The sequence below is a fragment of the Clinocottus analis genome, unplaced genomic scaffold (genome assembly GCF_023055335.1).
Source record: "Clinocottus analis isolate CAN_PGR_092001 unplaced genomic scaffold, fCliAna1.0.p SCAF_7, whole genome shotgun sequence".
Lineage (NCBI taxonomy): Eukaryota > Metazoa > Chordata > Actinopteri > Perciformes > Cottidae > Clinocottus > Clinocottus analis.
The window spans coordinates 4,802,866-4,826,159 of NW_027176229.1; the positions used below are offsets into that span (position 1 = coordinate 4,802,866).

The 23,294-nt window shown below is 48.4% G+C and overlaps 1 protein-coding gene across 1 annotated transcript in view; it reads left to right on the forward strand.

Annotated features, from left to right (window-relative positions):
- Window positions 1-2,976: 2,976 nt before the first annotated feature.
- kremen1 (kringle containing transmembrane protein 1) overlaps window positions 2,977-23,294 on the forward strand; it is a 42,016-nt gene continuing 21,698 nt past the window's right edge. Inside the window, exons 1-3 of the mRNA XM_068604959.1 lie at window positions 2,977-3,007; window positions 13,742-13,904; window positions 21,650-21,741. Of these exons, the coding sequence (XP_068461060.1) occupies window positions 2,977-3,007; window positions 13,742-13,904; window positions 21,650-21,741 (286 nt within the window). The remainder of the gene's footprint in view (window positions 3,008-13,741; window positions 13,905-21,649; window positions 21,742-23,294) is intronic.

The following is a 23,294-nucleotide window of genomic DNA, read 5'->3' on the forward strand; positions in this document are numbered from 1 at the left end:
ACATTCCTGCTCGCGTTTTGTAAGGGGGCCACATCAAGTGCCAACCCAAGAGGTCTCACATCCTCTATCTGATTTCCCTCATCCCACGCTTGCACACACACACACACACACACACACACACACACACACACACACACGCACACACAAACACACAAGCAACCGTCTGTCTTTGTCCAACACACAACTCCCTCACACAGCCAATCACCATATCTGTCTCGACTTAATCATCTCTCAACTTGTAAAAGCAGTTCATACAGTGCAGTTTATTACTGGCCGCCAACAACCCCGGAGACAGAGGGATCTTTGTGACTGTGTGTGTGTGTGTGAAAGAGAGAGAGAGAGAGAGAGAGAGGGAGAAAGAGACAGAGGTGCTCTGAATCGTCTGTCTCGGAAGATAATAACAGACCATCTTCAACCACGATCTGAGGAAACACAAGCTTGTCTTGGCAGAGGTGATCAGGAGTGTTGGTTTGAGGAGGGACGGCGGGTTCTTAAATAGTTTAACGTAAAAGCTTTCGGTGTGTGAGTAAACCATCTCTGCTCAGCGTGTGGAATTTCAGAGGGCATTGTGGGAAGGAGGCTCATGGGGTGCGGGTCTCAGATGTGGGCCGTGTGGTCCCAATCCAGCTCTTCCGGTCCGGAGATGGAGATAGAAACCTCTCCCCCTCCTGGTGAGCTTCTGCACTGCAGACACAAGTTCAGACAAACCGCTGGCGGTCGATCGGTGAACTGTGTGAGTGTGTGTGTGTGTGTGTGTGTGTGTGTGTGTGTGTGTACGTGCTGTGCTAACCAAGTACTTATGATAATAAGTCAGGGGAACCGATACCTTGCTACGAAATCAAAGCCGAAATTCAGAAAGCGTGACGATACTTGTTTTTACACTACGAGTACCGGGGATCGGGGCTCGAGACAGAAGGCGTCCTCTCATCCTGGGGACAATAAACAATTTCTCGGATAATGCTACATCAAAAACTAAAAGTCGATGAGGAATTTGGCATGAGGAGACTTGCTTAATGCGAGCTGTTAGCCGTTGGGCAGCACAGTCCTGCTCGGCTCAATATTAGGGAGCGAACGGCTAACGTACGGAGGTTACAGGTTATCATCATTTCTTTTTCAAAAGAGTAAGAGGAAACATTAGTGTTGCAGCTGTGCTCTTATTCTGACTTTTGGGATGCACGTCCCTTGCTTTTCATTCAAGGGCATGCAACGTGTCGGCATCCATCACCGGCCCACAGCACAATCTACCAGGGACACACGGTGGCTTTTACTGCCTATTGTCTCATCACTCATCGTAATCATGAGTAGGCTGATAAATGGGCTAATCTCCCCTAAAACCTTTTGTACAGTCTGTTAAACTTCATGCTCCTTTAAATGTCCTGTCGGCTGCACACAGGTCCAGTCAGCATGCCGTGGTTGTTTTCACAGCAAACCCGGTCAGCCTGGACAAGCCCACATGGAGCCCTCATGAATATTCAGCAAGACAAAAAAAACACACACAGACGCCAACAAAAACCAGCGACGCATATCGACTTCAACTGACACTGGGAGCGCAAGGTCACCGACATCAGACTGGGCTGCAGAGTTATTGCGATGTCAACGACATGCTCAAGAAATTGCAAAGCGCTTTGAACGAGTTATATTTCTCCGTTGGGAACGCCACAATGTTACTTTTTAATGGCTATTCAAACTTTGTAAAAGCCACAGACGATTGACCGAACATTTATTGCAGTTATTTTGATAATTGAGTCACTATTTTATCAAAAATGACTAAAAACTGCATACAGTTTTGTGTTTAGCTTTAAGATTGTTGGTTGGACAAAAACAAGAAAATAGTGGTTGGCAATTTTCAGGAATAACAGGCAGGAAGAAGCTCTTCCTTCGGTGTACATTTGTATGGTTCTTCATTGACAATAAGGCAGACATATAAACTAAATCATAGCTGATTATACAAACCTCCAGTGGCAGTAACACCAGCTCATAGTAGCTCGTGATAGATGCTGAGGCAGAGAGAGTTTCACTCATTGAGGAACCAGACAGAGTACGAAGTCTGAAATAGAAGGAAATAGAGCAGAGCATTTTCCTTTTTTTTTTTTGCATCCCAACACTCGTGGTACTCCACATGTTTTGACTTGTGAGGACAGGCCAAAGTTTTTGAAGAATTCCCTCATTTACTTGGCCGAAAGTAAAGTTGCATCTGGCTCACAGTTGGCCACAGAAGAAGAGCGAGAGAGCGAGAGAGCGAGAGAGAGAGAGAGAGAGAGAGAGAGAGAGAGAGAGAGAAAAAAAAGCTCCAGGTCAGAAATGTGTGCTTCTGTGTCAAGCTGGTGCCCATTTTACTTCCTGATGACCTCAGGGTGGTGCCCTAAGAAGGTCAAGTTGCGGGCAACGCCCTTCTTCTTCCATGCCGAGGGATCGGACCGCCCACAAAACCACCAACCACTAAGACGGAGAAACAGACCTAGTTATTATACACACAATCATGCTTATTATCGTGCCACTGTGAGTCGCGTCCTGTCGTGTTCAAAGGCTTACATTTGTTTTATCAAAGTGCCTCTCTCTCTCTGTAGTGCCCGGCTCGCTCCGAGCCTCCGTTTGAACTTCCGCTGGGTGCAGCTCTTCCATTTAAAAAAAGAAAAAAAGAAGAAGCGCCTGGTGTAAATCAACACCTGCTCCTGCTGTTTGCATCGGGCACGCAGAGCTGGCCGGGCCAGTCCTGGCTTCCAGGATCTAGGGTGGCGGCCATCGGAGGTGACGAGGCGCGACGGACGCGAGAGCTGCAGTGCGGCGAGAGAAACGGGAACCCCCGAAACAAAGTGTTGCGAGGTTGAGCGCGTCTTTCCGGTCCCTGATCCAGGGAGGCGGTCCCGTGCGGCAACATGGAATTAAGCTGTCAAAGCCGCTGCCGGCTGTACACAACTGTCAGACTCGAAGGAGATAAACAATGTTGAGGTGAGAGGCTGCGCTCGTGTGGCCAGAATGGCGGTTTGTGAGGTTTTGTTGCCCGAAGGTCAGTCAATACCAGTCGGGAGCATTTTATGAATGGGCTGTGACTCGTTGGTTTTGGATGCAGCTCTGTGAAGCAACATAACCGCCTCACTTATCCGTCCACGACTCCCCTTTCGTCTCAAGTTTTCTTCTCCCCTCTGCCTTGCAACCAATTCACCTCACTCTTCCCTTGTTTGCACATTTTAACACCATTATGTATGAGCTGTGTTCCCCGGCCTCTCCGTGTACCTTGACATTTGCGTATGCATGAGCAGACCCACTCCGGTGCCAGATGACTTTCTCCCCGAGCTTTTTTGACGTCGCTCGCTGCAGCGGCCTGAGCCCATCAGCTGGAGCACTCTCCAGGGCAAGAAGGGGTAAATCAAATAGTGAGAGAACAGTAATGAAATACCGTAGTGCCTCATGTTCTTCTATGAATTCTATTAACTCTCAAACAAACAATGGCTGTCATTATCAAAACTCAATTTAATTCACAGACAATGGAATTTTAAAGGTTTTAAGGCCCCGGGGGCATCGGGGGCCGATGCATGGAAAACATTACACAAAATATAACTTTCTCCCTCAAAGCCGGAGTTTGTATGCTAACGTGAAATCAAAATAGAGCGTTATCGGCTCTGGCCGCGTTGATAAAAGGACGCGCAACTTTGCCATTCCCTTGAACCGCTGATGTGTTTCTGCATTTCCAGGAGACGAGGGAGGAAAAAGCGATTATAATTCGGTTTGATTTGCTTCGGTTCAAGCTCAAAACCATTCTTGCTTCCTGTGTCTGTGTTTCTCTTTTTGAGCATGCTATTAATAACACGTATAAGTATGATTAAGGCAAATTATCTGTTATTCTTTCTTTGATTTAATAGTGTAACATGTTCCAAACATCTCGCTCCTGATTGGTTGGGTGTTTTTTTTTTTTTTTTTTTTGCAGGATCCTCCACGGACCGAGTTTCAAAGCAACCATGTATTTTTGTGGTGTCACTTTCAATTCTAAGTTTTGAGAAGCGTAACCAAGAACATAACGGGAGGATATTGAATTGCTACTGTGTGAGACATGACCTGTCCGACGAACCTTGTTTCTTTTTATACTGGAGTTGTGCTTGGGCCGGGGCCACTTAGGCCTGCGCTCTACTGCGGTAGAGTAATGGCAACCACTTTAAATAAATGGAGAGTAATTTCGCTGCTGAGCCCCGGGGTCTGGTTTGTGTCCAGCTGCAGCAGTTTGTGGCCGAAGAGGCAAATTGTCGCCTTTCCTCTTCGCAGGAAAACGCCCACAGACGGCGCTGATTTGACAAGGCCGAGCAAGTGGACATGGCTAAGTGGACAGGGCAAACACTTGGACAAGTGAACGGCGCAGACGTAGCTAAGTGGACGGCAAACAAAGGAACAACGCCAACAGCGGGCAGAGCTAAGAAGCCGTGACGGGGAACTGCGCAGCGGATGTTTCGGTGTGGTCGAACTTTTTGAAAGTATCTGGAAATGAACGGCCATTAAATGGAGCGGCGATACCCCGGCGACAGTTAGCTGGGCTTAAACAGATCTTGGACCCGACTTTACAAACACGAACATCTCAGTCAACCGCTTCCCACAAACAGCCTTTGTCCCTCCAGCCAGGGAGCCGCTGATATCCCCTTGCAGTGCGAGGCCCTTTGAAAGAGGCTCGGACTCAAAAGGGGTGAAACCCGAGTCGCCAAGAGGCCCTGATTCGGTTGTCCGTCCCGCATCGAAGGTGAATACAGCTCCCCGAGGTGAACACAAAAAAGGGCTAAGTCGACGGCGGCCTACGCGACACCGGCCCACGGCCAACGCCAACCGGGGGGTGGTCACACTCGGGTGATGCCGTGAAACAGAATCTGCCGGCCCTCAATGGATCCTCCCGTAATGGATCCCCCTCCCAGGGAGGCCAGTGGGATGCCTCCCACCCCCTTGTCTTTTACCACAGCCATCTGGTTCCCAGTACTGCTGCTCTTCCCACAGCCCGCACCAACCACAGCGAAAAAGGATCGCTTTCACAATCAAGATCAGAAACTGGAGACGTGGCCGGTTAAGAGGGGGTCTGAACGTGGAAACGCCGCGGTCCCCGTCCGCGGCAGCCTATTGTGCCGTTGTTAGTGTGTCCTCGGAGGTGCACTCTGTGGCGGTTTGTCTGACAACCTTTTGTGATTTGATCCAGTGCTCTGGCAGGTCAGTCGCACAAGATATTCCAACAGGAAAGATGTGCACTTTGGCGACAATGAGCGCCGACTGTTCGAAAGCCAACGAGTGTCACCAGGCGTTTCGGTGCAGCCAGAGATAAAGGCAAGACGTCTGGACGCAGAGGGGATTCTCACCACAACGTACGAGGATTTTAAAGTGTTAAAAACTCCAAACAAGCCAAAGAATGCTGAGGGAACAGACCAATGTCTCCATCCGTAGTTTACAAAGTTAAACAAAACAAACACGCTGGTGGCTTTTTTTTTTTTCTTCTTCTTTCTTTTTGGATGAATTTGCGACGCTCTGCAGGCGAGCACGCTGGAGATTCGTCGGCTGCAGATGGGAGCGCGTTCGTGCTTCACACACTGGGCTCGTTCCTCCACGCGCAAATAACAAATGAAGTCAACCGCAGCACTCAATATATTCATCTGTCACTGTTCCTCTGATGTTGCCTCTCCCATTCGTCTAATTCTCTGCCCTGTGCCGAAGGTGTGGTCCGACTGTAAAGAACATCCAGACAGAGAGGCCTACCCACCTTTTATATTCCTCTAGTTCTGTCAATTTGTATACGACGTCGAGGTTTAAGGGTTAAAGCAACACACACAAAATGTGACCGCTACTATTTAAAAATATATATATTTGTACGCGGCCGCACACAGAACGCAATGTCTCAGGAACGCCTGGAGGAGGTTTCTTTCATTTTTAGTTCAAACGTCCACCTGGATTCAAGGAAGAGCTGATTTGATTTCGGTGGTCAAAGGTCAAGGTCCCTGTGATCTCGCTTCTGTGCGTTTCTCGTCGCTGGGAACGCCGCCACGACTTCCTTCCAATTTGACACAAACGTGGACTTGGACTCAAGGATGAGCTGATAAGGGTTTGATGTTCAAAGGTCAATGTCAACCCAAAACCTTAAGAATTACTGTGCTAAATATGACACTTTACCACAAATGTCTATTCAGATTACATTGATGTGTAGGGCAACATGACAACCGCTAGGCAGCCATTCTGGTTTAAAGCAAAACGTCTTCTCTTTTTTTTTTAAATGGTTGCAGCTTCTCCCTGAAACGCAAAGCCACGGCTATTTTCATCCCCCAAATTATACTATTACGGTGTCACTTATGACAGCTGTCAGGAAATCTGCACAACAAGAAATAACGACTCAAAACTCGAGAGCAAAATCGGACACACTCTTCCAAACAGCAGCAAAGATGAAACGAGGAAGCGGGACAGTGTTTGAAGGATTAACCTGCGCCGCCATGAACATGAACATGGGTCATGGAAGGTTTACTGAACGTTCAGATCCTCAAAACCAAACAACAAACCATCTGCAAAAGCCCTGAGACTCTCAGATCCAGTAAATCTCTCCCGCCGCTTTACACAATGTAAGAGCTTGTCTCGCCTCGAGTCATGTCTTGTTTTAATAATGATATCTGTTAAGAATGAACAAGAAAAAGAGCTGAGCTTTTGATCTGGCGCGGCAGTGTGTTTTTTGTTGTTGTTTGCATTAGCAGGGCAGCTCCCTCCCCGAGGCCTTTTATTTATCCAAGTCAGACTTCATCTTCCCCTCAACCCTGTATTCACACAGGACGTCAGGAAAGAAGAGACCGAGGAGGTGGTGTGTGTGTGTGTGTGTGTGTGTGTGTGTGTGTGTGTGTGTGTGTGTTGCAACTGAAAGAGCTTCAACCCAAACCACATATAATTTACATTCCTCAGATAGCGGCTAACCTGAGCGCAAACAGGACGATCGAAAGCAGGTGTGTTTGAGCGACGACCCCTTTTTTCTTTCAGCGTCCTTTGAGCTAATATCTGGCTGGTGTGTCCCAGCTGACAGTGGCTGAACCTACAGGGGAGCAAAGGGCCCACATCTGGATCAGAGGACCCATCATTCGTGTACGGGCGAATCAAAATCGGCGGAGAAACGCGGAAAGCATCTCCTGCACGAGAGCCCGGGGGGCCGTGCTCGCCGTACACGATGTTACCGCACATTGATTACTGCCTTTTACCGGGATGGCCCATTGTGAGGAGAGGAGTTAGGGGACTTGACAGACACACAAACACTCGGAGGGCAATTTTTCACAGTGAGGGAGGGGGCGAGGGAGGGCGGGCGGGGGGGTGAGAATGGCGTCGCCTCGATGACACTGGGCCTACCGCCGAGGGAACAAAGGAGCCTGTGTGCATGTTTATGTGGGTGTCCTCCTTTCCCTCCACATCGCACCCATCTTAAAATACTGCGGCCGCTCCACTGATGAAAATTGCTCCCTTTCATTCTCGCTGTAAGTGCATCTGTGGGTGGGTGGGGGGGCTTTGGAATGATGTGGGTAGGAGAGCAGATTAACGCATGTTTTCTCACTGCTTGCGTTTATCGGAGCATCTGACACTGCAAGTTGACTGAGAGATCATTTTACCATCCATCTACAGGCCAGAACAACAACAGAGACAGGGAAAAAAGATCAGAGCGAGCTGAGAATACCCCCATGCGAAAGGCGCACACGGCCATTAGCAACTGTGCGCCATCCATCGTGACTTGTATCACAAGCTGTGGCTCTATCAAGCGGCTGCATGCGATGGGGAACCCGCAAGGGGTTGTGTTGTTTTCTCAGCGGGACGTTCCCTCTCCCCTTAAGCCCTGCGTCGGTCGTCTTGCTCGCCGCTCAAAAAGGCCCCGGCACACGGCTGCGACGCAGAGCGACAACTGTACCTTCGTGCTCGGACCGCTTCGTGTCGGAGACGCCGACTCTGTGTTTGCTGTTAACTTCACAAGCGTCGGTCTCTTGTCGGCCTCGGGTGTAGCGTGGGGACATTTTAAGAAAAATAAAACAGAGTTGACTTTGCCGGTGCTGTGAAGAAGAAGGAGAAAATTAGAGCCGGGTTTAACAATCTGTGGGATCATTAAAATGAACTTTGTCCCTCCCTGACTCCCTTTGTTTTCCTCTCTTCTTTCTTTTCTGCTTAATTTTGCTTCCCCTGCCACCTCCGCTGCCTTCACTTTTAATGCCACGCTCTAATTTGCAGTTTGGTTTGATTTAAGACGGATCGATCGCAGACACACTAATTGTTCACCCTCTGAAAGCCCTGAGCCGAACACCCTCAGCCCAATGCGTCTCGACTTATATAGAGTTCCTGCTTTCTCCTGGCTGTTAAAGTCTTGTTTACTCTGGTGTCAGAATTGGTTTAGAGACGCTTCAGAGGCGCGAGAGTTCACCCTCTGTTTGTTTAACCCTGAAACTCCCGTCTTCTTATCGCGCGGCGAGGCGTGTGATCGCCTCGATGTGTTAGTTTGTTAGAAACTACAAAAAAAAAAAACAAGAAAGAAAGTGCTTTAGAGGCAAAGAAACTTTCTTCTTCTTCTTTTTTTTTTCACCAGATGTGGATTATGATTTGAGGAAACGGTGAGGAGTAGCCAGAGAGAGGTAATTGAACGTGACACCTCGTCCGCCCTCATGTCAGGTTTGCTGGCGGGCCTCCGATGCCCATAATCTGCCAGTGGCTTTTTTCTTCCCAGGGTTTCAGGAAGTCCCTGAATGTCCTTTACGTCATTGTCTGCAGCCCATCAGTCACTCCCTGAACGTCTGCCAACCAAAACTCAAAGTTGTCCCTGCCCGTTGCATCCCGGTCCACTCACAGAGCCAACTCTCACTCAGTCTGCGCTGCGTCCCGTCAGAGATCCCGACCGCGACGGGAAATCCAACAAAGCGGGATGTCTTATCTGCTTCTGCATATTTGCTGATTGATTCTTTTTTTTTTAAACCTTCAGACGTAACACTTAGAAAAAGTCAAAGCTTTCTTTCTTTTTTTTTTTTTTAAAGAAGAAAGAAATAAAATGAAAAACGGGTATGCATTTTTTGTGCAACTTTTTTTTTTTTTTTGGCAGTGCGTTCAGCTCACCACCGGCTCCAGCAGATTAGACTCTTTCCATTACGGAGCTAAATAATAGGGGCCGCACTAGAGCAAGATGGGGCCATGTTTTATAGGTGCTACCCAGCAGCTTTGGCAGCGAGTCCTGCGGCTCTGTGGCTACTGTGGCAGTGAACCTTTTTGCAGAGGAAGAATGGCGGTGTTGGAGACTATTTTTGGACTGAATGAGGTCTTGGTTTATTGCCTGGTTATCTGGGGCTACAACCTCTGACAAAAGCATCAAATGAAGAGAAGGACCGTTAAACCCCATTGAGAAGTCAGCGTCGGCAGATTTAACTCGTTCAAGGCATCTGCTCTCAACACTTAAGAGGCGCTATTGCTTTCTGTTTGCACTTTCATCAGCCCTCTTTGCACAAAGTGTTTTTTCAACCTGACACTGGAGCGCAGAGATCAGAAAAAGAGGGACGGCGAGGTGTGGCCCTTTGACTGCCGAGTGCCCCCTCTGAGAGATCCCTGACCTCTCCTCGGCCACTTCCTCAAAAGAGCCTCGCTGAATGTGAAAACGTGGATAACGAATGTGAAGCAGTGCTCCTGAAGTCTTCCTCTGAAGTCTGATGTGGTTTTGATGTGGAAAGGGATGCTGCCGGGGGAAAAAGGGACCAGACTTGTGTTGCAGCCAGCTGTGCCCCCCCCCCCCCCCCCCCAACCTCCCTTCATAGAGAAGAAAACTGCAACCCACTACATCTGGCCCGGTTTGGCCCTGGCTGTGTTCTCACTACACTGACATTAATGAGCCCCGCAACGCTAATGGCAGCCAGGACGCAGTGGAGGGGAAACATATCGTGGCAGGTTGTGCATTCGTAATCTGGAGTTTCTGTCACCTTTGTTTGAAGGCTCTCTGAAAACCTTCTCACTGTGCATCCTCCTGCACGTGTCTCTTTCTGCTCATGCGCGAGGCCCGTTTCGATGCCCCGAGCGTGTAACATGGATGGAAGGAAGTTCTTCGTGCCGGCCCTCTTGGAGGAAGCGGTCGTCTGTAATTATCGCCGCTATTCATCCCTCGCAGAAACAAATAAGTGCTCGTGTGTGACCTGGCAGCGCGCCGCAGAGAAACCATTTGTTTGTCAGCTTGTTTGTTTGTGTTCTTGAGATCACGTGACCAACATACTCCTCTCCCTCCGTCCCCCGCCTCTCTCTCTCTCTCTCTCTCTCTCTCTCTCTCTCTCTTTCCCCCCGCCTCTCGTTCTTTCGGAGCATCAAGTGCATTTGAAGTTGCAATGTGGAAGTCATTAGCCACAAATCCCAACCAATATAATAACAGGGCGATTAGCTCTCTCTCAGTGATCCTCGGCTCTTTTCCTTTTTCTTTTCTTTTTCTTCCTTCTTCTCTCGTCGCCGCGTCGGTGCAGTACCCTGTGAGCGCAGGGCTCGGTCAAGGGCGAGTCCTCCTCTTCCATTTCCCGGACTTTTTCTATTTCTAGATATGCATGTATTTTATAGAAGCCCCCCCCCCCCCCCCCCTCCTCTCAAACACCCACTACCCCCACCCTTTCCTCCGCCTTTCATGCGGTGGAGGTTCTGTTTCCCATCACGGCCTCTGATGAAACCACAAGAAAGCTCGGGCCCGCGTGACGAGAGCGCAACAGTTGCTTGGTGACAGGGAGAAGGGGTGTGGCGTGCGCCCCGGCGTGCTGACGGCCCAATCAGCAGATGAGCTCGACATTTCCTCCGGGACGAGGGTGAAATGTCCACACCGCGCCAAAGCAAATTCGCCCTGTTTTTCTTCTCCGCTTGATCGATGTGTGGTCGTCCGCGGCGCTCTTAAAAAAGGGCCGTTCATCTTTAACGACGGCCTCACTTCTCTCCGAGGCCTTTGCAGATCTGCTACTTCCCATCCGCGCCGCAATCAAATGGGGCCTTGAAACCACCTGGAACACCCGCCTGCCCATCTCCCTCCCGGTGGCAAAAAAAAACAAAAAAAAAAAAAAAGGGAAACTGCTGCCATATTTACCCGCTCGTCCTGAAAAGCCAACTTGGCAGCAGCAGCAGCAGCAGCAGGGCGGGACGGTTGCCAGCAGCAGCAGCTCCTTCCAAGCGGACCATGTGCAGACGAGCTCTGCTTCATCCTGAAACGCCAGAGGAAAGTTTCCCGAAGCAGGAGGGAAGGAGGAGGGGGGACGGGGGGGCATTTACAAAGTCATTTGGCTCATTGATCCAGTGTGTTGAGCAGCGCCGCATGCAGCCAAGTTCAGTCATTTTAATACGCGCTCTTTGCGAAGGAGGAGATATTTTGAAGGACGTGAACTCATTTGGGATGCAGCCGGCTGCCCTGTGCCTGCCTGATGGTTTCCTCTCTGACTGTGGCAGTAACAGTCGTGATTGCTTTTGGGCAGCAGTGACTCATGGTTGTGCTTATACCGCTGCCAAACGCTCAATAGCGGCGTTTCCTTCGCTTTGTTTCATCTGCCGCGGACCGCCGGCATCCAGAACAATCGTAAAAAGCAATAAGGGATTCATCATGTGTCTCCTGTAAATATCATATTGGACATGCATATCCCAATGCCATCTTTCTTGAGCAACACCAGGGCAGCTGAGACTGATGTTGACATCAGAACACATGCTCATCTCCAAAGTCCTCCAAAGGTTAAACACCGATCCCTGCTGATCGCCCGCATCCGTTGTACAAGCAACAATTGAGACGGATGCATTATTGAACACGCCTGTGTGTGGGTAACAAAAGCACTGTTGTATTATGCTGTTTTCCTATTAAATTTTATGGAATAGTGTTCGGCCTCATTCGCCCTCAACTGGATTTACCGGTGGTTGATAACCTTGCATGGCGAGGTGGTATTAATTGTCCAAGAGAGCCATTCAGAGACAAGAGAGCAGCATCGTAGCCGCAGGAATCCGACACCCTGCGGCTTCTCGCTGCTGTTGAACTCCCGTCAGCCGTGCGATGGATGGCTGACGGGCTCGACTGAACAACACAGCCCAAACAACTTTAATTAACAGCAACTTTGGGTGACACACTGAGAACAGCTGGGCCCTTTGATTTACTTTCCAATGAAGTGCAGTACTTCTGCGGGGGATGCAGGAAGGCTGCAATGCGTGTTTGCGTGTTTGCGTGCAAGCTGGCGGCTGTAAATATTGCACAGCGCGGTCAAAAGTATCGGCGAGTCAATTACGAAACACGTGCAACTTCCACAAGATTTATTTCTTGCCAAGGCGCCCACGCTTCTGCCACATTACACACTTTCTGAACGGCTTATAATTAAATCGACGCAGTTCACGGATCTCCCACAAATAAAAGAACACACCGTATTTTTGCAGGTCTTCGAACTGTCGTTATTGATGCCACCGGGCTCCTCCGGACCTGTGAGACGGCATCGATATGGAGGTTGCCATCTAATTGCGAACAGCGACAGAGCACAGACGTTGTATTGGAAGGCCGTGAAGCCAAACGGTCCCCTAAGAAATGTGTGTCTGTGTATGAGTTGAAAGGGGAAAGACAGCAGAGAAGAGGAAAAAAAAAAGAAAGAGGTAAGACAGGAGAACAGGCAAGAGGGAGGAAAGAGAGGGGAAGTTGGGAAACGTTGGCGTCAGAAGAGATTGTGAAAGAGCCTTGGAGCACAGCTGGCTCACCAAGGGGTGTAATGACTGTCATATTGCAATGCATGAGCTCATCCTCAGACAGCTCCTCTTGATGAAAGGGGCCGGTCATCGGCGAAGCGCATACATAGCAACAAGACCCCGTAGAGACCAGCCAAACAAGCGAATATTGTTCTTTATCTCTGTAACGTTTGATTGACAGGCATTGAGGTGAACCAGTTTGATGCGCTCTCGCTTTGACGTGTTGAAAAAGCAGATAAGTGTTAATGCATATACGGCGTGGAGGGAAAATCCGAGCTTCAAACTGTCGCGCCCTCGCGGCACCGTTTCGACTCTTTGTGCAACTTCATGAATAAACACTGCAGATAGACGCTGTTCACTGGAGCGAGGGGGTGTCCCGCTCTGCCGCTGCAATCATGAGCACCTCCGGTATGAATAATCATAACAGTCTGATGATAAATTAATGTGTTCCACTCTAATGCATCAAAAGAGGAATTCAGTTGTTGCTCTTAAAACTCAGTGTGAGCGATGAGCGTCGCTGGCTCATAACGCTCCCATCAGCCATTGTTTATTTTAATTCCCCCTTTCAGGGAAGAAAAACCTTCCACCAGCCATTGTTTTGCCTTGGGAAACAAAATCTATCTCGCTCTGACTCGGCCACATGGTTGTCATACACTTCCTGGAAATTGGAGCCATGTTTGCTTTTGTTGTATATCTGAGGGCCATTTTCTTTTTTTCCCTCCTTCTCCTCCATGCTCCCACGTTGACGTTAATTAAAACAATACGGTGATTGATCTCGCTTTACCTCGTTTTCGCCGGATCTGAGATGAATTGCGCCTGGGCAAAGGATACCATTACTCCGAAGGAGTCGTCTGTGGTCCTTCCAAAACACATTAAAACATTTGAATAAGCACATCAGGGTATTTCACTGAATCCAGATTTTCAATAAAGCCCATCACATATGTGGCTGCCTTTTTATACGAGCACGTTTTAACGGCCCTCGCAAGGCTTTTGATTTCCTTCTTGATAGCCTCATCCCCTTGTTGAAGTGATTTGTCTCACCTCCTCCATCTCGTCGCTCTCTTTTCAGAGTGTTACACCGCCAACGGAGAAGACTACAGGGGCTTTCAGAACCAGACCAGCCTGCATGGTGGTAAACCCTGCCTCTTCTGGAATGAGACCTTCCAGCACCCTTACAACACCCTCAAATACCCCAACGGAGAGGGGGGTCTGGGCAGCCACAACTACTGCAGGTCAGTTCCTTTTACTCATTAAATACAACACGATAAGAGAGTGAACCAACTTCTTTTTTCAGCGTTTTGGTTGCAGATATTGTGGTAGAGACCGTCGGGTCATTAATGGAGGTTATGGGATTGAATATTGGGACGCAGGGTTGGGGGATGAAGACAACGTCGTCTCTCGGGGATAAGTCAGATTATGGGCAGATCTCTCTTGAGCAGTGTTTCCTTGTGGATTGTCACCCTTTATTGCAAAGTTGGGGGAAACTTGTTGGAGGCCTTTAAAGGTACTTTAAGTCTGTCTGAAAACATTCATGACAAATCAGCATCAGATTTATTTTCCCCAGAGGTCCCACTCATCTTAAGGATTGACATGTAGCATCAGCGGTTGCATTTATTAATTCATTATGCCAGAGGTGGCCAAACCTTTTTCACTGCGGGCCATAAAGAGAGCGGTGTAAGGAGTCACAGGCCAAACAATAGTGGACGTTTCTTGACTAGAAAAGCTCATGTGCCACAGATAATGATCTTTTCCTCAAAATAACTGCACAAAACTAGTGAAAAGTACTTTCAAAAGAATATTTGCTATTACAGTCATTTATTTCTGTTGGAACATATTACAAAAAGTTATTGTTTCAATAGTTTTAAACTCTGGTAGAGAACATAGATAAGGTGCCCACTTTAAGTATGATGATTTTTTGTGCAGGTCTGTAAGTCTGTTAAGTTAGAAAAGGCCGAAATAGCCAAATATAGTTTTATGTGAAAGGCTGAAAGGCCCACTTGAAAAATGCCAATACAAATTTGGACGTAAGATGTAAATTTGAAATGAAGATAAAACAGGCAGAAATAGTAAAATATTAAGTGTCTATCTAGTGTTTCATCTCCAATGTGCATTGTACATATGGGGCAATTTATTAGGTAACGGGGCACAGTTTGAATTAGACGGTGTTGACATGACTTCATGATGTCCTACTGGGCTGCAGATTGAGCTTAAGGTAAAAGTTTAGACATTATTCTGTAAGCTTTTCACTCATTTCATCACCCTGCATTTCAAGTGCGTGTCATCTGTCTGCAACCAGAAGAGGAACTGTCCCCCTTGTCTTTTTTATTGCCGTTATTATACAAAGCAATCTCCTCTTGCGCTGGATATCCATCAAGCAGCTTTGGCTCACAGTGTAAGCCTGACAGTCTTATTCCCAGCTATGACATTTCTGATGGATGTTATTGATGTCAAAATGCTGTGAGTAGCACCTTTTTAAAAACTCCGGCGGATGCTGATGTTTGACGGAGCTTTGAACTTCCCAGACAAAGCGCTCGGCTCCCTGAATAATTTAGAAGCAGGAAGTGTGAGCATCTGCTCAGCCGTTCACCTGCTCCGCCGTTTGATCGGCGGTCCCCAAACAGAACATTTAGGCCCCCCGTCATTGCGAGGGGACGCAAACACGCACTCGGAGGGCTCGCGTTAACTAATCTCCGTGCCTCATCCCCGGGATGCGAGGGGACGCGGTGGCTTCGGGCGTCTCAAAAACCCTTTTCTCTCCGTCCGTCACGCTCCGAGTTACGGCTGGCGGCGATGTGTGTGCGCCGCCGGTCCGAACTTGGTGCACTTGCAGGGAACCACGCTCTTTTTCGGGAGTCAGTTCAAATTCACCAAGACATCCAGAACAGTGGCTTGGCCCGGATTGCCAAGCCGTAAGAAACAGAACACCCTCCGCCTCCCCCTCCTTCCCTCCTCGGCCCCAAGCCTCCGAGACATTTCTCTAAGTCATGGTTGTAAACTCATAACGCAGCAATGCTTTGAAGTGGCGCTGGACGGATTTGTTTGTACTTGAACTGGATGGGAATCCTGAAGATTTACGAGTAGGATACATGCAGAGCATCGCGGAAGGCTTTCTCAGCACATTAGGAGCATATTATGTCCAACAAGCCATCCAAAATGGACGTCTTCATTGTTTGGATTGGGCTGTTTTCTTGGCCACCGATGCAGTTCGCAGCTTTTCCAACTCACTGACAGCTCAGAGCTTTGTTTCTTCCTGACAGAGGGATTTCTGTCACTGTAGCTGCAACGACTCCCGAGTCCCTCTAAGACCTTCTCCTTGTAAAGAGTCGGCGGAGCCACGGCGACCCAAGTGGCCACTTCATTGTGAAAAAGAAGCGGGATGGCATTCGCGGCATCTTTGCCCAGAGGTCAAGTATTTGTGCCGGTGCCTGCACGCAGAGAGGGTCATCCCGGCCGCCAAGCAGGATGGGTGATTAGTTTCATCACAGAAAGTGGGAGATGTCGTGCGACTGCGTCCCTCAATTTGGATCGCAAATCTCCTAATTTGCATGGAGTGCAATTTGCAAACTCTCTTGTTCACCTTCAAACTCTTTCTTGTCTTCCTACCCGTCCGTCTTTCATTTGCGGCCTAAATTTTTTGCGGGTATTCTTGGCTGGAGCACAGGAGATGGGAACTCTGAGACAAAAGTTGGGGGAGGGGGTTTAGCAAAGGAGAGGCAGTGCAGCTTTGGCACGTATGACCCCGAGGCAAATTGGGGTTTTACGAGATGAGAGCTGAGGCCAAGGCACAGGTGGATAATGCGAAGCTGCGTGTCTTAGCTTTAACGCGGCTATCGGGCGTGGAGAAGGACCACAAACTCACTCCCCCGTCCCATCGCTGGCATTTCCCCCCCGGTGGTGTTTTAAGGTCGAGAGGGCACCATAATGGAGCTGGAGAAAGAGCCCTTACAGCCCCCACATTTCATCTTTATAGCCCGCTATAAAAAACCCAGTGTAAGTGGGGAGACACTGGGCAGACGGGAAATGTCACATTGTTCCCCATGCGGAGAAAAGGAGCACAAAGCTTCAGGAAAAGGACAACAGCTCTCCTGTCTCAGCTGAGATTTAGCGAGACTCAAGAGTGAATATCACTCTGCTCATCATCAGCGGCGTCCGATTTTAGTATTCAGTGCGTAGGACTGAGTGACATTATCCGCTCGTGAGTCTGGTATCCAGCTTGGACGTTGCCTTTAAGGCCTTGTGCAAATTTACACTTAAACAAGCTTTTTCTTCTCTTCTTAAGTACGTTTTTGACCTTTTCTACTTCATGACATTCATGTGAAGAACGCCACACAAAAAGTACTGATATATATTTTGTTTATTGTTCCAACCGCTGATATCAGACCGCCCCCTTGCATTATTATGAGGGTGTGAAGTGTGTGACGGTTCAGTTGAAGCGTTCTGCCAGCCATTTCCTGGCTATTTATATGCAGGTGCGTGTGTGTGTGTATGCGTGTGTGTGTGTGTGTGTGTGTGTGTGTACTGTACAATTTATGAGCGTTCACTATGGCTTCTAGTGCTATTCCCTTACATAGATGAGATAATAGAAATGCCAGAGTGAATAGTGCTCCGCACGTTGATTGTAATTGAATCTCCATGATGTCAGGTGCAGATCTGAGGTCAGGCCAAGTTGTCGTTTGTGGGACTTTACGGTCCCAGTGCGCTGCTTTGTTAAATAGAGGAAGTTAATATAAGTGTGGAGCTAAAGTTTCAGCATGATAGTAATCTCAGAATTGAAGCAGTGGCAAATTTCATGCAATAAAATGCACCCTTTATATGTTCGTACGTTTGGCTTTGAAGGGTCAATTCACCCAAAATCACAATATTTTTTGCTGTGGAAAAGATTTTGCCTTTCCCGTTTGTTTCTGACGAGTCCAGTTTTGTTTGTCAGTTTGTTTTGGCGGCTCGCTGAAAATAGTACAATACCCATGAGCCCGCAGCCGCTGTTCCTATAGATTAGAAGGGTGTCCGAGGCGTGAATCCAAAATAAACCCAAAATGAAATGCATTTAAACTACCGATCATCAGTGCAATCTTTAGTTTTCGTGCCTGAATGCAAGCAGCTTTCACTGGACCTACTTTCTGCTGAAGAAATAAAAGAAAAGTGTCCACTAAGTGGGATCATTCCCCCTGTGTGCACTGAAAATGAAATTCCATTAATTGGACTGAAACAGATGAGAAATGATAAACGCTCCACATGGCGAGATCTCAGGGAGGTGAGGACATGATCCTTTCATTAGTCAGGAAACACGTGCGTGACGCGTCTCCCAGCCACACGGGACACATGGTGCGACGTCGCAGCCTCCTAATGAGCACAAGTGGACCGTGAGAGCGCAACAGTAGACTATACATATCGGCCCGCAACCAACGAGCCCTCTTCTTCAATACATGCATTCATGCAGCACAGCAGCAGGCAGCGGTTTGCATGCTAAATCATCCGAGTCAATTAAAGAGTCGTCTCTCAGGCAGTAAATTGCCAGACTCTGATCTGCCGTTGACCTGAGATCCCGACCCAGACGAACCTTTCACCGCCGATCTCCAATCAACATTTCTCATCGCTCCAATGGTGCAAAATCGGCTTCCATCGTGTTTTGCTTTCACTGCTTGCAACTTTTTTTTTGTACCCGAGAGACTAATGGGGACAACATTTTTTTTTAATTGGTCCAGAATTGAGGAAGAACGCTGCAGCTGCTCAACAGGCTGCAAAGTGTCTGACGGCGTTATGGGAAGGACGCGACACCTTGCGCTTGGTCTCGTGTCGGAGAAGTCTCCTTCTTCAGTCTCGTGTCGCATACACATTGAAATTGAAATCGGCTACACACACACACACACACACACACACACGCACACTTTTAGTGGTACTTTTACAGTACAGTCTGTGTAGCGGCTTAATACTGGACCAATGTTCAAATATGTTGCCCCTGTTAGTCACTTAGACACAAAAACATGAGGCGCTAAGCTCCAAGTTGAGAAATACTGAAGTTAGCTTTCAACTCAACAAACGTCTGAACGAATCTCTCGTTCAACTGGACGCATGTTATTCCCAGCTTTTGCTCATATAGTTTGATGGAAATTGTTTTGGAGATTTTTACACGTAGTTCCTTGGTGCCATAACTTTTCTGATTAAGGTGCACGGAAAATAGTTATAAAAAGGGGAAACCTTTTTGAGCAGCAGCCGGTCAGGAACAGCTGTTTTTCCTCTGTGTTTCAGATGCGAGCCGCTCTTGCCTTTAAGTGCAGGGCCGTATATGTCGAGCCTGGGAGGTAAAACGCACTGTGGCTACAATTGGCTTCGCGCCAAAGTGTGTGGCTCGCTCCGAGCAAAATGAATCGGCGTAATTGTGCCAATTAAGTGTCCAAACATCTTCTGTGATCTACCTCTGGGTATGGGAGAGTTTCAACAAGCTCCTCCACTCGGAGCCAATTGGCGGGCCGTCTCTGACGCACATGGATGCGAATGCAACCCCCCCCCCCCCTCCTCCGGCTCTCCCGAAAAGAACAAAAAAGAAAACGTAACACACACACACACACACACGTATACACACACTGGCAGCAACTTTCATCAGAGTGTCACCACAAGCACCAAAGTCTTTCTCTGTGCTGCCAGGTCAAACTAATGGATTTCCGTCCGGTGAGGTTTGCTCTTATCTGCACTGTTGCACCTCGGCTATTCTGACACTGTCTGTTTCCCAACCCCCCTCTCTCGCCTCTCTCTCTCTCACACACACACACACACACACACACACACACACACACACACAAACACACGGACTGGCACCTCGGGGCTGGATTGATTATGTTTCTCTGTCATGTTGGCTGGCCTATTCACCTTAGGCCTGTGGCTGATATTTCCATGCTCCTGCTAAAAGGGTGTGCAGGTGTGTGTGTGTGTGTGTGTGTGTGTGTAAAAGAGAGGGAGAAAACATCATTTGGGGACCAAGACTTTGGGAGCCAGGGCTTGGAGGGGCACATCTCGTCATTTACTGATCAAAGAGGCCGACGGGTCCGACATGGGACGGGTGGTCGACCGAGGATGTGTGTGTTTTTTTTCCATGCCGATGGTTGTAAATCATGTGAGCCTCCTTAGGGTGTGATTAGGAAAGTGCAGTAAATGGTTTTAGATGAGTTGATATAGATGGGTTGAGGAAAGAGGTCTTGGGAGTCTTATTTCAAACGGGGCTATTACCCGTTGACAGCCATGAAAAAGAGAAGCAGAGAGAGAAATAGAGAACGGGTATATTAATGTTTTTTTTCCAGTTCCTCAGTAGCCTCAGGCCAAACAAACAGGTTTCTGCCGCCATCAAAATGTACCGGACCACAAGGGTTTCCTGCAAACACAGGGACGTTTTCCTGGGATGTTTCGATGTTTCGATGGCAGTGTGTTCGGATAAAGTAAACGAGTAAATAAAAATGCGACTATAGATGAGCTCTCGCATCGCAAATTCGACAGGCCGCTCGAAAGAGAAGGATGAATGTTTGCCAGATATCGAAAGTGAGCGAGAAGCTTTTTGAGACACTTCAACTTGAGTTCAACCGACAGAAAATAAAAAGTCTCCGCGCCGACGTCTTTGTCCATTCCTCACTCTGAGAGTGAAAAGAGAGGAGGAAACTCCGGATGGTGTTTTTGATAGGAGAAGAAAAGAAATGGAAACGCCCTTCACAACTTTGCTCACAAAAGGCGTAACGGGATAGCGCAGCACCGCGGGGCTTTTTCAAGGTGCCACAATGAGGTGTGTCAGAGGAGAAGAGAAAAGGTCTCTGACAATTACAGTCAGGTCTGCGAAAGAAAAGAAAATAAAGAGCAAAGTCATCAAACTTTTTTAGACTTCATTTAGTCGACAGGGTGTGTATTCTTACAGTCCACGCTAATCCTGAAATAGAGCTTAAGGAGCTGAAGCGGCACCAGGATGAGCTCCCCCTGCACACGCGCTGCTTTGATATCGCTTATCCGCATTTTAGAAGTCGCCATGAGGGTCGTGATGCACAAAGTCGCATGATCACCCTGGAGATATGGAGCCTGCACCAAGCTTTTGAGGCATTTCTATTGTCAAACCCACTTCTCATCGCCTTTGTCGGTGAAAATTGAAATGCAAAAGCACCGAGGGGGCCTGTTAGCCTCATTATGATGGGTTAAAAGTGCCTTGATGATGTTCCAAAGAGGCCGCAGCCTCAGACAAAGGCGTAGCCCCATCAACCATCGCTTTTTTCCAGGTCTGCGTCTGGCCCCCGGGACAAAGGGCCCCACCCCTCCCTCCCCCCTCTCCCGACCTCCAACCATCTCCACCCATCAAAGACACATTGGTCTGGCCCTTGACTGACATGCGTGGACGGCCCCTCAGAGGAAGAGGCTAAACCAACAAGCGCCAGGGGAGTGCTGCTGGGGATGATTGACACCGCAAAGATAATCTTCCTCTGAGACATTATTGAGCATTCAGTCCTTTGCTGCGGGTCGTCAGTTGGTCTTTGTGCTGTTTTTTTTTTTTTTTTGCCCTCATAACTTCGCCGTCACCCTTCCTTCCCTCCTCCCTCCACCTCTTTTCATCCCATACGACGTCCCCAGCACACCTCTGCCTCCACTCTGACGCGAACGGATATCTGAAGACACGGATGTGTGCTTCCACACTGTTTCTTTTGTTTTGTTTTATACAGCCAGTGAATCCACGCAGCCAATCGGCAAACAGTCGTCCTGCGACTCCTGTGACACGTTGACATGTGTTACAAAGAATGTATTTCCGCCTGAAACATGGAAACATGCCTCCCGGCTGCAGAAATATTCAATTATTCACTGGTATTAGTGGTAATATTTATGAATTTATTGATGTATCGCCACTGGATTTTTGTATCCCTTTCCTCAGGCGAGAGGAAAGGGCACTGCAAAGGTCAAGGCAGAGTAATACATTTGTTTTTTGGGGTAACTAACTTCTCGCCCTCTGTGTCCACAGGAATCCTGACGGGGACGTTCAGCCGTGGTGCTACATCGCGGACCACGAAGACGGGATTTACTGGAGATACTGCGACATCCCGACGTGCCAGAGTAAGGGGCCGCCTTCGGCATTGCGTGGTTGTTTTTTCGGTCTCTCCGAAATTTCCTTACCTGCCGTTGGGAGCGGAGCGTGGTCACGCGGAGCGGCCGACTTCATATGCTCATCTGCTCGCTTGCCGAGAATATCTTTAACAGACTGTTGGCTTGTTCACAGCTATTAGCATCTAAAAAATGTCTCTAATTGCCTCCCGTCACCCCTCCTCCGGCCATGCCCGGGCCTGCCTTTGCTTTAATTTGAGCTGTCAATCACTGCCTCTGTGTGTGTGTTTTTGTGTGTGTGTGTGTTTCCTCTCTGGCTTTTAGCTTGTTTTGACACGTTTTTATGAAAAAAAAAAGTACTTGAGTGCTGATGCGCATCTACCTGTTTGTAGATATAGTTGCATGTTCTGTCTCCACCTCCAGTATTTCCTTGTTGCATGTGTGAGAGTTTGCGTCTGTCTTCTCTACCGGTTTGGCACACATTTACAAAGAGCTGCTTGGCTCTAATCCTATTCCCTGCACCTTTTTAACCGCTTCTGTTGAAAGGCGACTCAGGTGGATCCACCCGACACAGTTTTTGATGCCAAAGATCGTTATCCCTGCAGAAGACGTTCAGATATATAGCAAATTGCTGCGAGCCTTTTTTTTTTTAAAGTATCTGTCAAACATGCTGACATTTCCAAGGCAATAATCCCCTCATGTTCTTTACTCTTGCATTTATTTCCAATATATTGTTTTGCTATAGTGCAACCGTTAAAAGCCTCGTCTTAAAGCCACAAAGATAAGACAGCAGCATATGTTTGAACTTTGGCATGAGGCCGTGGAGGAGCAACGCTGAGACTCAGAGAGACGTTGTGAGTTTTCTGTGCAGTCGGTAGAGCCGCCACAACCCCTCCAGCTATCCCACCATCTTCCTGTCTGAGCAACATGCTTGCCTGAAGCCCGCTGTTTGAATGGCTTGCGTGTTCATGGGCATGGGAGCTTGTGTGCATCCCATTAGACGTTTGACTGACCTTTTTCAGACAACTGTCCATTTAGCTCATTTTTTTTCTAGGCCAATATCCCAAACCTTTGTGGTTTGGGTGGAGAGAGGAGAGCAGCCCACAATGTCTCCGCGAGGAATCGAGCTCGTCCCTTATCTTTGGCGAAATTAGGCCAGCTTTTGTTCCAGATGGGTTTGCCATGTGCTGGTTCAGCCTTGTTTTTGTCAAGGATCCAGTGCTGTGCATATGTGTAACTCATCCTCGCTTCGCCCGTATCAAATGCAGGTCCTACATGAGCGTTCCTCTTTCTGTGGGGAGGGGGGGGGGCAATTAAAGTCCAGCGTCCCGTCATGCAAGATAAGGAGGTTTGCTGTGAGCCGGAGGGTCCAGTGTCGGGAAAACATGCCCGCTCAGTGGAGACGGTTTCTCCATGCAGGGACCCCGAGGCGCTCGCTCTCATCTATTGTGAAAACGACAAGCGCCTCGTGGTGCCTCACCTTCCAGCGCTCTCAATCCGCCGCTGTTGTGAAAGATTCGGCTGCCGAGCGGGAGAATGCCGACGCTCTCTCTCTCTCGGTGTCA